This window comes from Acanthaster planci, linkage group LG13 (genome assembly GCF_054643075.1).
Source record: "Acanthaster planci isolate LZ-2023a linkage group LG13, COTS_SCS, whole genome shotgun sequence".
NCBI lineage: Eukaryota > Metazoa > Echinodermata > Asteroidea > Valvatida > Acanthasteridae > Acanthaster > Acanthaster planci.
The window spans coordinates 3,212,592-3,227,765 of NC_141789.1; the positions used below are offsets into that span (position 1 = coordinate 3,212,592).

The 15,174-nt window shown below is 40.3% G+C and overlaps 2 protein-coding genes across 3 annotated transcripts in view; both read right to left on the minus strand.

Annotated features, from left to right (window-relative positions):
• The window catches only part of LOC110977126 (rho-related BTB domain-containing protein 1-like), a 48,270-nt gene extending 44,329 nt beyond the window's left edge, over nucleotides 1-3,941 (minus strand). For both annotated transcript variants that reach the window (XM_022230971.2, XM_022230970.2), the window contains exon 1: nucleotides 3,762-3,941. The gene's annotated coding sequence lies outside the window, so the exon portion shown is untranslated. The remainder of the gene's footprint in view (nucleotides 1-3,761) is intronic.
• Nucleotides 3,942-5,003: 1,062 nt separating this feature from the next.
• The window catches only part of plce1 (phospholipase C epsilon 1), a 141,613-nt gene continuing 131,442 nt past the window's right edge, over nucleotides 5,004-15,174 (minus strand). The window contains 5 exon segments of the mRNA XM_022230979.2: nucleotides 5,004-8,378; nucleotides 9,157-9,316; nucleotides 10,416-10,619; nucleotides 11,089-11,235; nucleotides 13,079-13,186. Coding sequence (XP_022086671.2) covers nucleotides 8,200-8,378; nucleotides 9,157-9,316; nucleotides 10,416-10,619; nucleotides 11,089-11,235; nucleotides 13,079-13,186 — 798 coding nt within the window. The 3' untranslated portion in view covers nucleotides 5,004-8,199.

The window sequence follows — 15,174 nt, forward strand, 5'->3', positions numbered from 1 at the left end:
CACCTACATGTACAGTGTACCACTACCTTGGTATTAACATGTACATGTATACACCATACATGTATGCATTATCCGTGAGATGCATACATGTACATGCAAATACATGTACAAGTACAGTACTTGTACGCACAAGGAATAGACTCATTCAATGAGCAGATTTAATCATCGTCACTCACAGCTTGTCGACAAAATACATTGTACCTTCCACAAAGCAGAGGCATCTTCACAGCCCTGTGACCTGATGATCAACCTAAACAGACACTTTGTGATAACCGAGAGACAACAATAACAGCTGCATGTATCAATCGCTCCCTGAAATGGTCTTCCCCGATGAACTGGAGTAGATTTATTCATTTGGGTATTTACATGTATTCCGTTTTTTAGACAGCTACACGTGATGCTGAAGAAATATGGGAAACAGATATAAAAAAGAACATACATGTAGATCTGGAAAAAAATTATAAAATGGGTTCTTTTTAAACATTTGGGAGAAGTACGTGCATGTCAACGTATTTTTAAAACTTTTTTATTTAAATGTGTAAACATCATACAGTACCTTTGCTTTAAAATGATATTAAAAATATGAATTTGATGACTCTTATGATTATCAGGGGTGTGAGTGATCACTTAAAATTAAAGCTGAAAACAGCTAGCAAAAAGATGAAATGTAAAAAGTCTCCATACCTTTTTACAGACCAGGTGTACAAAAAAGCTGAAATTCAGGGTCAACATCCAAACACACAAAAAAAGCTGAAATCTCACTCCCCTGTGTATTTCTGATCTGCAAAGTGATGATTAGCGTAGAATCATGTCTGGTGGATTATACATGTACATTTTGCCGGTAGAGGATGTCACAGATATTGCCAACTTTGATTCTGATCACTGTGAGGCAGGACAGAACCTCCTCTGTTTATTAGGATATATTCCACAGACTCTGCAGACATTTTTAGTCCATGTACATGTATGTACATGTACATCCATACATGTACTGGTACATGTACATGTAGGCCTACTGATGTGCTAGACCTGTTCAGTACATAAACAGTACCTTATTTTGTGGGGTTTGCATTTTAACAGCAGTTAAACTGATTTAGAAATCATTCCTACTTGATAGGGCTTACAGTTTGAACCTTTCAGGTTAAACACATGTGAAAATTATTATTTACATGTATGTACATGTAGATGATGGAAAAAATTGTTTAGTTTAAAACACCTGGCATACAAATATACCGGGTATAGCATATTATTTTGTTTGATATTTAAGCGGTTGCAAGATACATACATGTATATATACATGTACATGTAGACATGTATGTACAGACATCACTATGTTTCCCTAAAGTGGTGTAACCATTACATGTAGGAAGTACCGGTAACGTCATAAAATGTCAAATTTAGCAGGGAAAATATTGAAGTGTTTACTTACAAAATACTTAGAATTTTGTTATTTAGTCTCACTGGGTTTATACACAAGGTGTCAAGTGATGTCCGTGTATGGAACTCTTTCCTAAAGTTAAAGTTGATGCAATGGTTGTTTGCTTGCTTTCCACCTCTGCGGCCTGGGTTCGAATCCCAGCTCAGTTCACATGTGGATTAGGTTTTCAGTCCCTACTAGTACCGTGTATGTACACTGTACAAGTACCGGTACCTAATTCCGTGGGTGTTACCCCCGGCACCTAGACTTTTTCTCTGGGGTTTTCCTCCCACCTCTAAGAGTATGTATGTAACTGCTTGGCATCGTCTCCTCTCCACAGGTTGCTGTGATGTTTCCCTTAGCCCAGGATGCTTTGCCAACTTCATGATACAGACAGACAGACAGACAGACAGACAGACAGACAGACAGACAGACAGACAGACAGACAGACAGACAGACAGACAGACAGACAGACAGACAGACAGACAGACAGACAGACAGACAGACAGACAGACAGACAGACAGACAGACAGACAGACAGACAGACAGACAGACAGAATATGGTTTTGAGTCAACTTGGACCCATAACCAACTTGGACCCATAGCCCACTTGGATCCATTCTACACCAACTCAGACCCAACCAAAGGAGTGTTTTAAATTCTGTGTCATCAAAGGATGCTAAATGAACTCGTCACCTTTTATGAGTCAGTGCCATGCATCAGATTAAATCCCTTGGCGTTGGTACAGACAACACCATCAATATGTGTGAATGATTACCAGATCCTATAGTTTTTTTAGAAACTCAGATATTAGACTGACATCTAAACCTTACCGGTACCAACAAAGGTCAGAAGTAAAGTACTGTTTTCTGATGCAGAATAGGCAAAAAAGTTTTATTTCCATTGGAATGAAAACATGCTTTACTATTGAAAATCTGAATAAATGAAAATTTAGTTTTTTGTGAGTGTAGGCCAAGAGTAATTAAACCATTTCATGTGCATGTCTACGAATCTTGTTTCATCCTGTTTTCGAGAAATAATAATGCTAAAGATAACATGCAATCATGTGAAAAATTTGAATGGACCTGAAAATGAAACGTTATTTTATTTTATACTCTCCCAAAATGACAATTTTTCATGTATTGCGCATTCGGCAATAGCGGATGATGAAATCAAAATGACTCCCAGGAAAGGTACGGTATGAAATTCTTTAAGAGACAACATTAAACGTAAGATATAAAAAATCATGAATTTAGGAGATGAATTGAAATTAAACATCCAGGAATCGAGTTTGAAAAAGTATGAGGGAAATAAGAGGCTTACACATTTTAAAGCTTTCACAGTTTCAATACCATGAAAAATAATCCAAAATTCCTTAACAGTGGCAACCTCAATTTGACACAAAATTGGTGGACTGTTCACCACGTGCACGTTTCACCTGAACAAATCTCAGAAAATCCCCAATTAAGGTGTCTTTAAAGTTATTAATTGATTATTATCACAATACACAACAATTTTTCAGTGGATACAGTACACCCCAAATTTTTAATAACGGGAATGATTAGAGTTTGATGGAAGTTTTAAACAATTATCTGGTACACTGCTTAAAAGAACTGCTAAGTACATGTAATGTAGGCGAAAATCATCTAAGTTGCAAAACAGAACATCTATAGAAGCAAGAATATTGGGGGATCCAAAAGCAGTCCCTGCTGTGTCCTTGCTCTGTGCGAACTCGGGAAAGCCTCACATTTATTATCCAAGCATTCTCACACAGTTGCTCAAATAGTCTAAGGCTCGCACGGTCCGAGTTGAATTAGGGTGGGTCTGAGTTGATGAGGGTTTGAGTTGGTCATTGGTCCGAGTTGGCGTGGGACCCAGATGGCTTTGGGTCTGAGTTAGTATTGGGTCCGAGTTGGTGTGGGTTCGAGTTTTCTTCGGGTCCGAGCTGGCATGGATTCCAGTTGGCATGGGCCAGAGTTGGCATGGGTTCGAGTTGGTATGGGTCAGAGTTCATGGTGGAGTTGGTTTGGGTCCGAGTTGACCTGACATGCCTGATCCCATGGTCAAAAGAGCAGACCCCAATCACGTGGGAGCTACATGTAATGTACATGAAGTACAATAGCACGACTGACACCATCCATTGATGCATAATCATGATCATGCATTAGGCCCTTACATACCGTATAATAGTGTCTATCTGTGTGAAACCTCCTGCCTGAACGACGTGACACGACTAGGCCTATCGGTAGTTTTTTAGGCCCAGTTAAAGATTTCAACTCAATTTCATACACTTGTCAGACATGATGTTGTTACTGATGTTAAAACTCAAGAAAGAAAGACATATTACCTTCCAACGAAGACGTTTACTCTTTGTCGTGCTGCAAAGATTGGGAAAGACCCACAGACATCATCCACGCCGCAAAATGTCAGTAAATTTGTCACTCGTTGAACGGGAAGGACAGTCAACGATCAGCTGTCAAACTTAGTGCCATATGAAAATGATTTCTATGTATATGTGTTACGAAGACGTTGATCTGGTGCGTTAAATATCCATAGACAAACTGCATATGAGGCAGAATCCAGACTTCATGCCCCACGTTTAACAATGAGGGCGCAAGTACACTCACACCGCGAGGGGGGGGGTCCACAAGTTTCTTCACTATTTTAGTTTGCCGGCTTCGAAAAGGCAAAAGCCTTTTCAAACGTGTGCATACTCTTGTTTGACGTACCTTATGTGGACATTCCTTTTTTCCCTGTAGTTAAGAGAACTCCGAGGAAATGTTAATTTTTCTCCCACCATGAGCACCTATTCAAACCATGGAGGTAGACTGAAGTTTTGCTGATTTCTTTGGTCATCTCCATTTTGCCACGCTATCTAACCTCAAAATGCGTCAGTAACTCTTCCGCGTCCGAGGGGAAACGTGTGGACCCTTGCAGGTCCATATCTCTTTTGTAACGGTCAGATTCACCGGATGGGGCGAGAGTTGTATACAAGCAATTTTCCTCTGGCTCTCTACAAAATATCAATTTTTAACAAATACCTCAAAACAAGTATCATCTTCTAGTGTTTTGTATTTCATATTTTAAAGCAGTGAAAAGTTGTCAGTTATTTTCCAAACATCTATGATGTTAAATAAAATTAAGTTCCTGTGAGACATGCCTAAAAATAAAACTATTCCTAACTTAAATTCATCTTGTAACAAATATGTAATTCCTAGTTAACTTTTTTTTGTTTTGAATAAATAATTGCAAAAACTTTCACTGGCCTGCCCTCGGTAGTCTGGTATTCAGAGAAATATGGAAGGGCTGCGTAGCACCGTGATGATAATATTGACAAGAATACAATATAAAATCAGTGCTCTGAAACACCTAATTGCTGAGCTTTCAGTAACTGAGTACCTTCTTCAGGGCAAGCAGAACTCAGAACTGAATGTGAATAGTCTGGTATTCACACTGGGCACAGTTGGCTTGCTTGAGTACATCACCTTGAAGGGACATTTGGAAGGATTTTTATTAATGGCTGGACATTATCAACCAGGGATTTACCTACAAAACTCAAAATGACTTGTGAGCACATCACACACATATATCTCAATGACAAAAATTTAACCTTTATTCCATTGAAAACAAGACAATTACCGGTATAATAACTGTGCTGTGATTTTATAACTCCATTCAGATACAATTTCCACTTAATAATCAATTCAAATTACATCTCATTGGAGAAAAAAAGGTTCATGTACAATATACATACAGCTGTGACGGTTCAACAGCATAGATATGTAAGGCTTTCTTATTTACAAATTTGTAAGATTAATTTTACAAGTGAATTACAGTGGAATTTTTTTTTCAGGCACACTCAGACAAGCATCCCCTAGGCTCGGGAAGTTGCCGCTACAATATCCACACACAATTTCCTTTCTTCTAATTAGAAGTCTAATTTCTGGAAAGAAAAATGAAACTACTGTTAGGGAAGCTCTGGGTTATCTGGTGACAGGCGTCTTGGAAAAACAGAGAGCTCCTCCCTCTGTGAAAAATCCACACAGCTCCAATGGAATTTCTTAGAGAAATATTTACCTTTTTAAGCACTCTACTCACTACACTGTAACTATGCCAAGTTTACATTGGGGTACAAGACGGGGTGAACTGGTGAAAACCACAACAAATTTAAAGAAGAATTTTTGACTGAGGTTTCATTAATTTTGTTGCTCAACAAGTAAGCACACCTGTTTCAGAGCACTTGCAATGAAAACCAAGTAAAGCAAAACCATGCAAATGTCATTAAAACCCCTCTTCAAATTTCATTTCATTCTACAATTCACAGCTAAGACAAAATTCCTGACTAGAAACAAAATTTAACCGGTGCAGCATATTAAGCTATTCCATGGTTAAAAAGAAACCTGGCAAAAATCCAAACCCAGATTAGTACAATTTTGTTTTTGTTGAAGGATTCGAACCAGCAGTCTTCCAAGCATTGTGCAGTTGCTCTGCCAACTTAGCTATCAAGCCTAGGATGACAGTCTAACAACTTTTGATCAAGATTCCTGATGGTCGTAGCTTCCAATCGTGCTTCTGCTAAGTGTCTTGCTTCAAATGCAACTTTGTTTTCAAAAACAACTGAGCACCAGATTTGAAATCTGTCAAACCCAACGTGCCATTTTTATGGTTAAAAAAAGAATTCATCCAATGTCTTGAGTTTCTGTGTTGACTGTAAAATAAAAGTGCAACAAGAGAATCAAAACAAGCAAGAGACTTACAATTTTTTCTGCTGATTTACAATTAAATTGATCTCTTTAAATTGTAAATAAGAATTGCCGATTGTACAAAAGGGGGGTTACTTTTGAATGCACAATCTTGAGTCTGACTCAAACTTGCAAGCTGTTTGACCAGGGCTGTCTACTCATAAAACTCTTTATAACACTTTTACCAAAACTAAGCATGATGGTTTACAATTGTGCTTCTAGATTATAAGTTTGTTCAATCTTTGGTTTGTCAAAGAACAGGAATTCCTCATTAATGGCTTAAGTAACGTAGCCACTGGTCCAGGCACTAATGCACAAACCCATCATGAAGCAAATAAACCACTGATTTGTGAATTTAAAAATGGCATATTTGGTCTACTCTTATTTGAAAACAGAATGACAGATTCAATATCATGGGGTGGCCAAGGAGAAATTGGTCATTTATGAATATGCAAATCAGCTTGATTTGTGCATGTTGTGTAGTGATCACTACATGAACAAGCTGACAACAACTTAATATTAATGCCCTTGCACCATTTTTGCATACCTAAACCTGCCGATTGTGCGAAACTTGCTCACTCCTGAAAAGCCCGAAGTGGTCAAAATGTAAAATGGTGTCATCTATACATCACAAGCCTATTCATTGCACTACTGGTATTTTTATTTCAAACAACTCCTCGCATTATAAATAATACATTGTGTTTGAAAAAGCAACTACCAATTTTGCACTGGTAATTTTTATTGCAAACAATCTTAAAAACGGTTCAGCAGAACACTGTGCATTGCAAAAACTTGCAAGAGCAAATAAACTTTTTAATTATTAGCCCTATAAAAAGTGCTTTCCATAAAAAAAAGACCAGTCTCAATTTGCCTTAAAGAATGTCCGTAAAATTCCGTGGAAATTTAAAAACTAGTACAAAAAGCAATAGTTTGTAATACTTTTGAAATAAAAAAGCATACATAAAAGATCTACGTGTCATAATCCTCTATTTTGCTAAACACAACATACATTGTACAAGACACTAGCCAAGCTTTGAGGCTTAAAAATTAGGGGAAATGCTCACTAATAATATTTAGATAATATTTGACAAATGGAAATCATATGGAAAAATAATGTTGTACATAGACATCAATAGATGCGACTCTTAAAAATTTGGAAGGAGCACTGTTTCTCCAAAATGAATGTGTAATGCCTTGGTCAATATTAAAATTTTCCAAAATTACTCTAAAACTCTGTGGACAACAGAACTTAAATTTCACGGAGTAGAATGTCGAGATTTTGGTTTAGTTAAATTTACTTATTTGTTTGCCTTTGTTTGGACCAATGAAACATCAGACACCTGTTGCCGATGGGTGCAGCACACCAATACAAGACTACTGGAATCTGGTGCAGAGGATCTGCGCATAACTGGGCCCTCTGTATTGTTGATATGAATACTGCTGTTGGGTGATGGCACAAGCGTGTAAGGCAGTCAGACGAAGGTGTGGACCATGTGGCATGGTGAGCCCATGGTTCTCAAGGTTTTTCTGCTTATGCATATAAGGCAGAGCCATAATTCCCAGCCAGTTTTTCCCATTATAACCACGCATCAGCGGCGCAAGAGGCCAACCCAACAAAACAAGTTAGTATTTTGGATATACAACATTTTCATATTAGCGCATCCAAACAAAGCACGAGTTGCCTTATAATTTCCCAACGAAACCTAAAAACAAAACAACAAAGTATACAACACTGTCAGCGATGTTCTCAGTTTTTTTTTCTGCTGCAAATCCAGCGGGGACACGTTTGGCATTTCGGAAGTTGAATGTGAAATTGTTGCACTGATTAAAATGTTCAACTTTGTCTGTTTTGTTCTTGTAGTCGAGACCCCCTTAAGACCATCACAAGATCTCACAAGCTCCACAACGCCAGCACGAGACCCTCCCGTCTAAGGTTCACACCAAAACCTATGCGACTGAGTCACTGTTGACCCTTGTTCCTTGCGACTGGCCTTGTGTCTAATCCTGCGATGGTCCCCGACTATGAGTAGAGACGAGTAGATCTCAGGAGCTCTCCGTCTTCCACCGCTTCAGCTTGCCCACCAGGTTGGTCCTGGACGGTAGGAGCTTGCTCTTGGAGGAGCGGGAGGAGCCCTTGTCCGCCTCCTCCATCCGCTCAAACTCTGCCTTGAAGTCCTCGGCCTTGAAGTCGCGGGGCAAGGTGGAAGACTTTTTGGCTGCACCTGGGACAAAGGATGGGGAAAGGGAACCAGTAAAACATTAAATGCACTCGTGCATTCAAGTCCATTTCCAAGTCTGATGAGCACCCCTCAATATGAATTGGTAAATATGAAGCATATGACCTAATGGTAACGGTTAGACATTCCTGAGCACAGAGTCAGCAGGTTCAAAGCCACTTGCTAGTTACATGTTGTGACCTTAGGCAAGTCACTTTACTCCCATTTACGTATCTGCACCCAGAGCTATAAAGAGGTGCCCGTGAGGGTAGAGATGGTTGAGCTCGATTTTCCGTTTTCGCCTGGAATATCTAATCTGGAGCTGTATGCTCCTGAGGGAGCTGACATGGTTCTACGAGTGTTCCTGGGCCCATTGTGCAGGGATAACAATGATGTAGCACCTTGAACAATAATAATGGTGAATATCTAGATATCAGAGTTCTAGCAAATCATCAACTTGATGAAACAAAACAGTGTGTGTAACTGTTGTTTGAGGTAAGGGGAGGGGAGGCTTGTCCCCTCCCTCTTGGAAAGCAACTTAAAAGTAAAGGCAAATGAAAAGGGAAGGGTAATTAGATGAAAGAAAAAAAGCACTTGAAAATGCCTCGGGACTGACCCTCTGCCGCTGTTAGAGATTTTTCAATTAAACTTCCCCCCTCCCCCGGAAGGAAAGAAAATCCTGGCGACACCCATGACAGTGCGGCCTGAGTACTTGCGTGTGAGTATGTGTGTACAAGCAATGATTCTTTTGCAAGAGGGACTCGGACTACGATGCCCTGCTTACTTGACAGGTTAAGTAGTGAGCCCTCCTTCTCTCTTATCTCCTTGCTGGTCTTCCGGTTCTTCATGCTGGTCAGCCGCTTGAAGCCGGACTTCTTGCCACTACCCCCGACCACGCTGCTCACAGCCACCTTGACATTGGGCAGGTTCTGAGCTACGGCAGGCTGTGGAGGAAACCAGACAAAAAATCTTTGATAATTAATTGATTGGCAACTTTCGTTAAGAAATGGAAAAAAAACCCAAAACAGTCTGATGATGTTTGTAAAACCGAGAAACAGGTGACAGCAGTTCCTGAAGATGAGCTAAATACACAATCCAACGATGTCAACTGGAATGCATTCAAGTGCATTGCTCATGTTAGAATGACTATACTCCTTATTTCATGAACTGTAGTTGAATTGAGCATGACTCGCTAGCATGCAAGAGTTCTCAGACCAAGAGTACTTTCCCGCAGCAGACAAGTCCTGCTTGAATTATGCAATTAGTTTGTTTTGAAATTGAGACAGTTAAAAGTGGCAGAGGGCCAGCATTGCAGCACTCATTCTAATGTTCAATTTGTCATTTCTGGTGTCCTTTAGTTACTTTTATAATTATGTTGTCTGCATAAATGTGACAGTTACTAGAAAACTACAGGGAAAAAAATTTGTGAATTTCATTGAACTTCATCGAAGATAAAAGCTTCTCCTTGTGGCCCTGCCCCCCAGGAAACCTGTTTTTAAATCCGACATTATCAGTTAAACAACCAATGTTCCCCTATGTCTGGATCCATGTACAATACTCCCGATGTATGTATTCATAAGGGCGAGCAAGCTGCATTACTTTGCTGCTGACATCATGGCCAGAAAGGAGTAAAATCTTGTTTTCGGTCAGGAGCACAGGAATGATTATTTTCTGTAGTAAGTCTTAATTTTACAACACAAAACTACCTCAAACTTCCTATGTGGTGACTCATTAGTGTTTCAGAACCATTTGAAGAATCTGTCAAATTTGTGAAAACCTTTAACATTGAAAGGCTTAATTTGCAAAAAGGCAGTGTTATGGGCAAATCTGTAAGTCCCTTCACAAGTCCAGTCACAAGTCCTTCATAAGACCAGTCATAAGTACAGCGTAAACAATGACAAAGGAATGCTCTTGTCATAGTTCATGTCAACAGCTTGTGACTTGACTTTCAGACTTGATGCTGTGTGATGGACTTTTAGGGACCCGTAATGGACTCAACTAAGATGCTGCACAGAGGTGCGCACCAGTCACAGATGGACTCACCTCGTCTCTGTCCCTCAAGGTGAACCTGCCCGGTGTCTTCCACTGGTTCTGCACGTCAAACACTCTCTCAGTGTCCTCCAGTACACGGCTGGTCACTTTCTCCTGGATGTCCTTCTTCTCGGAGCCCTTCCAGTCCTTGTAGACCTCCTCAGTTAGGACGTAGTTGCTGGGGTCGGTGTCCAGGCGGTGGGCTTTGGCCATTGCCTGGATTGAGGATTGAGAAGTGAAATCAAGAGTTTAAGAGGTGTTGAACTTGAGAACTTTCTCAATTCCAGTCACTGTAGTTGCAAGTGACAAGGCAGGATGACAAGGAATGCTTTTGTCACTGTTCATTTCAATAGCTTGTGACTTGGCTTAACATGCAGGGATAGGCAAAACCTGAAGCACTGTAGCTGACAGAGCAGCTTTTCTCCAAACTGTTTACCTCTGGATCTTACATTCTCTCACTTCAGTTTTCAAAGGCATTTACCCAGAGTTACGCCAAAGTCAAACAAAAAAAAAGCGAAAAATGATTGAGAGGATCATTTTACATTCTACATTTTCACGGATAGGCCCAAATTCAAGTGGGTGCGAGGGCAGTATTCGCAGAAGTTTCTAAACATATGACACTCAACACATTGTCGAACTCTACTATGTCAATCATATTGGTAAGGAACTGTTTTGAAGTAATCACCTGGGCTATGATGTCCTGTGCTGTGCTGGTGACTGAGGCCCTAAACACTGTGTACGGTTGCTCCTGGGACACGTTGTACACCCAGACCAGGAACGTCTTCTCAGCGCTGCCGGCATCGACGGATGCCCACTCATCCGAGCGATGTCTCTGGATGTGAATTAACAATCCAAGAAAAGTCACGACAGATTCGTATGACCTTTGACATCAGGGCAAACCTATTAATAATTACATGTAGCCTGTGTCCAAAATGGGCCACCTGGTTATGCCAGTAAAGACCTAGACCTGGCTCTTGATAATGGATTCAAATACAGCCTTAACCTTCCAAGATGTGCAGGGGTTGATTTTACTGAGTTGCTAAGCTGAACAGCTTAATGATTATTAGTAATAAAGCAAGAAAAAAATCTTCAGCAAGACAAGACCATTAAATTAACGATAGTTTATTACCTCAGAGCAAGATGTCTAGAGCCAAGCCCTGTCCAAAACCTACATCAATATAGGCAACTTTATCAAGGGAACTGTTGTGTTTGTAGAATCTTTTCTCAAATGTTTTTAGAGAAAAACCAACAAAACGGCCTTTTCATCATTCAATATTAAAACTTCAAATTAAGTGTTTGGGTCAAAATGTCATTCGTTCCCCGGCAAGTGTCACGCTTAGCACTATACAATGCATTTCTAATATATGACATACATGACAACGAGCAAAAAGAGGAGGGAACATGGTTAAGAGTATTAATAGTTATTTGAAGAACGACTGCTTGGTTTGAGAAGAGTTACGCTGAAATGCTGTAAACAAGCAAAAAACAATGGGATTAACATTTGGTGGCAAGTAGTAACATGAATTGTTGCTTAAAAATAGCATCTGGCTGGCTGATCTTTTAAGGAAGATTGCCAAAGTTGAGCTGCTGATAACGAGGAGGTCACAACCTAAAAAAAACGAGTCCTAGATTGTTAGAACCACTTTTGAATTAAAAGCCTCGAAAAGAATACGGGCGATTCACAGTAGTGCCCCTCCAAGAGTTTGCAACGCGTTGGCCAATCACAATGCGCAAAATTTGTCGCCTGTTTCCAAACTCGTATTGGGTCGACAAATTTCACGCATTGTGCTTGGCCAACACGTTGCAAACTCTTGGAGGCGCACTATTGTGAAACGCCCTTATTGCACGCACTGTAAATCAACAGAAACTGTCAGCATTTTTCACCCGTGTGACATCCCTTTTCCTCAGGATGCCAAACCAAGTGATACATGTATCTCAAAAGAACGAGCTCATTTATTTTCTTTCCAGTGCAAACTAAAACAAAATTGCTGAAAGAAAAACCTTAAGACTCAAGTTTGTACAACACAGTCACAAATTCAAATTCAACAGATTAAAAGGCAGTTCTACAAATAAAAAAATGGGAGATTCAAAAATAATATCAAAGATGATATTCTACGGGCTGGGCTCAGGTCTTTTCTTTTGCCCACATCAGGCATGCAAGTGGGAACTCCTGAGCTGCTCAAAAGACTTTGTACAATGGTTTCAAATTTGTGACGTTATTTAGCAAGTAAAACAGGAATTCAGCTGAAATGGGGAAAAGTATGCTGAAAAGCATGCCTGATACACGCTTAGGAAAGTAAACAGAGCAAGCAATCTTTCAATGGTTTGTTTATGGCATACACTAGTAAATTATGAATGCTTCAAATGCCAAGTAATGAGTTATGAAAATGAGTTAATTGTGGCATTGTTTTCACTGACAAACTTACGACAGGTGAAAATGGTACTGGTGAGACTTTGAACAAAAAAATAAGATGAAAATCAAAACAAAGACAACATTGAAAAGGGAAATTTCACAAAGTTATAAATACGTCTTGCAATGTGGCATCACTGCAAGGCTTGAAAAGTGAAAATCTGACTATGATTTAAAAGACTGCACGAAATTAATTCAACTGGGCATGCAGAAATGGTTAGGTTCGTCGAGGTGGGGGGGGCGGAGAGAGGGGGCTGACTTGTACCCTATGGTTCCTGTGGAACCGCGGCGACCGCAGACTGGAGGTCTTGAGGTGGTTGAAGTGGTTGAGGTGGCCGGGCGAGTGGTGGCAGTGTGACTGGTCCTGCTGCAGCTGTGACAGAACGGCGGTGGGAGGAAGTGCTGTGAAATCGGGTGTGTGGAGGGGCAGGGGACATTGAGGGCTCTACTTAGTGGGAATAAACTTAGTGTCCAGAATTTTCTGCTTTGTAAAATTCAAATTCTGCTTTCTTCTGCTTTCTAAATTTACCATTTTTCGCATGTTTATTTCTTTCCACATGAATATACATCCCCCCGACTACTGCATGTATGCAGAGAGTGCACAGGACTCTGATGCATCATTCACACAAGTTCAGGCAATGGCTATTTCTTAACCACTCGACAAATTTGCCTGGTGTCATATATGCAAAAAAGTACGCACACAAGTACCAGGCAAAATTCACTAATGCTGAAAACACAGCTACATGTGAAACAGTCTTCGAGCTTCCAGTAGTAAAAGCTCCGCTGCACGGTGCATGCAATAACCAATGAGGTTTGGTACCCAGACACAAGAGTATTTTACATTTTATTTCTGTATGCGTTTTCCCTTGTGTGGAAAGGTGCCCTGCTAAATGTAATGCATGCTTAATACACGTAAGTTTGTACATTTGCATGTATGTAACGATGCAAAAAACATTGTCAAGCACAAAACTGTTTACTATTTACCACTTTTTATAAGCTTTTGTGTAGATGAAAAAAATCAAAGGTATATTTGCTGACTGATATTCTTGGCCATGAAAAACAGACACTTTTATTTCAAGAAAAAAGCACCTGTCCATCGGGTAATTTTTCCTTAATTTTTACTTGCCCGAAAGAAGAAATTATTTTCCCAGGTAATTGGACAACTGTTAATGACGAGACCTGGTAACAAATACAAGCTGTTTTTTATTACAATGTATTCTACATGAATCCAGGGAATTGTTGTCAGTTTTTTGTCTTTATTCTATTTTCTCCACAACCCAACATTTTCCGTCTTCAGCCCAGCGATTTCTGCAGATTTTCCCGGCACTAAGCAGAGAACCCTTAGAATCAAGTGTCTCCTCTATGGCCTTGTTCGAGGCTTGGCTCTGTTGGTAATTTTGGATTTTTCTCTAACCAGAAACTGTAAGCCCTTTAGAACGGTTGAGCCAGGTAAGAAATCACCTGACTTTCATAAATAAAAAATCACACTGGTGCCATTGTGCACAGGTAGAAGATAAACCCACCCACTTTGCACGAACTACAAGCATCTGCCCATCTGCCTACCAAGCAAACGTGATGTGCTACTCACTGATAATAAAGACTCTGGGATTTGGTTTTGTGGAACAGAATTTGGAATTCACGTACAAGAAAATGGATCCATATTAAACAGGCTATCTCCGAAGTACGGTAATTTGCAAAACTGTAACCACTTCGGGCCGGGGCATTTTTCAACGTTGAGGATGCTGGGCCGGCATGACTATCATTTTTTCCGTTTTCAAAATCCTTCAACAATTCATCATTCCATTTAACAGTCGTTTATAGCCGCACGGAGTAATCTTCAGGCACTACTCTAAGTTGACAGGTGACCTTCATTGACGCCCGAATATTTCAGCCAGGCCTGCAGCCTTGTAAACAGAGCCCAGATTGTGCGGTGTTATACAACTGTCTTTTGTTCACGAACCTGGCTCAGTGCACTGCTGACCTCTTTTCAATAGGGGCCAGATTAGCATGCAGCGGTGCTGTGTGGCTCATGGCTGCGGTGGTGGAGAGCTTTTGTCCCCAGTGGTAATCTGCTTGCTCTAAATACCCCAAACCCTGGTATACGGTTTCAAAATAACGCTGGATTATCACCACTTTTGAGAGTGAAAAATGCCGGTCATGCCCAGCAGCCTGGTCTTTTGTTCGGAGTAGGGTCTTTTGTTACAGGCCCTGTTTCCTTTGTCCGAGTTCGGAGACCCCGGCCACACATATAAACCATACGGCTCCGATTTCGGAGTCCCCGGCTGGTAGTGGTTAAGACCACCTGGAATTTTGGGCCTGCATTATATTGTTTCACTGAATGATTACATGAAATGTTTTTTA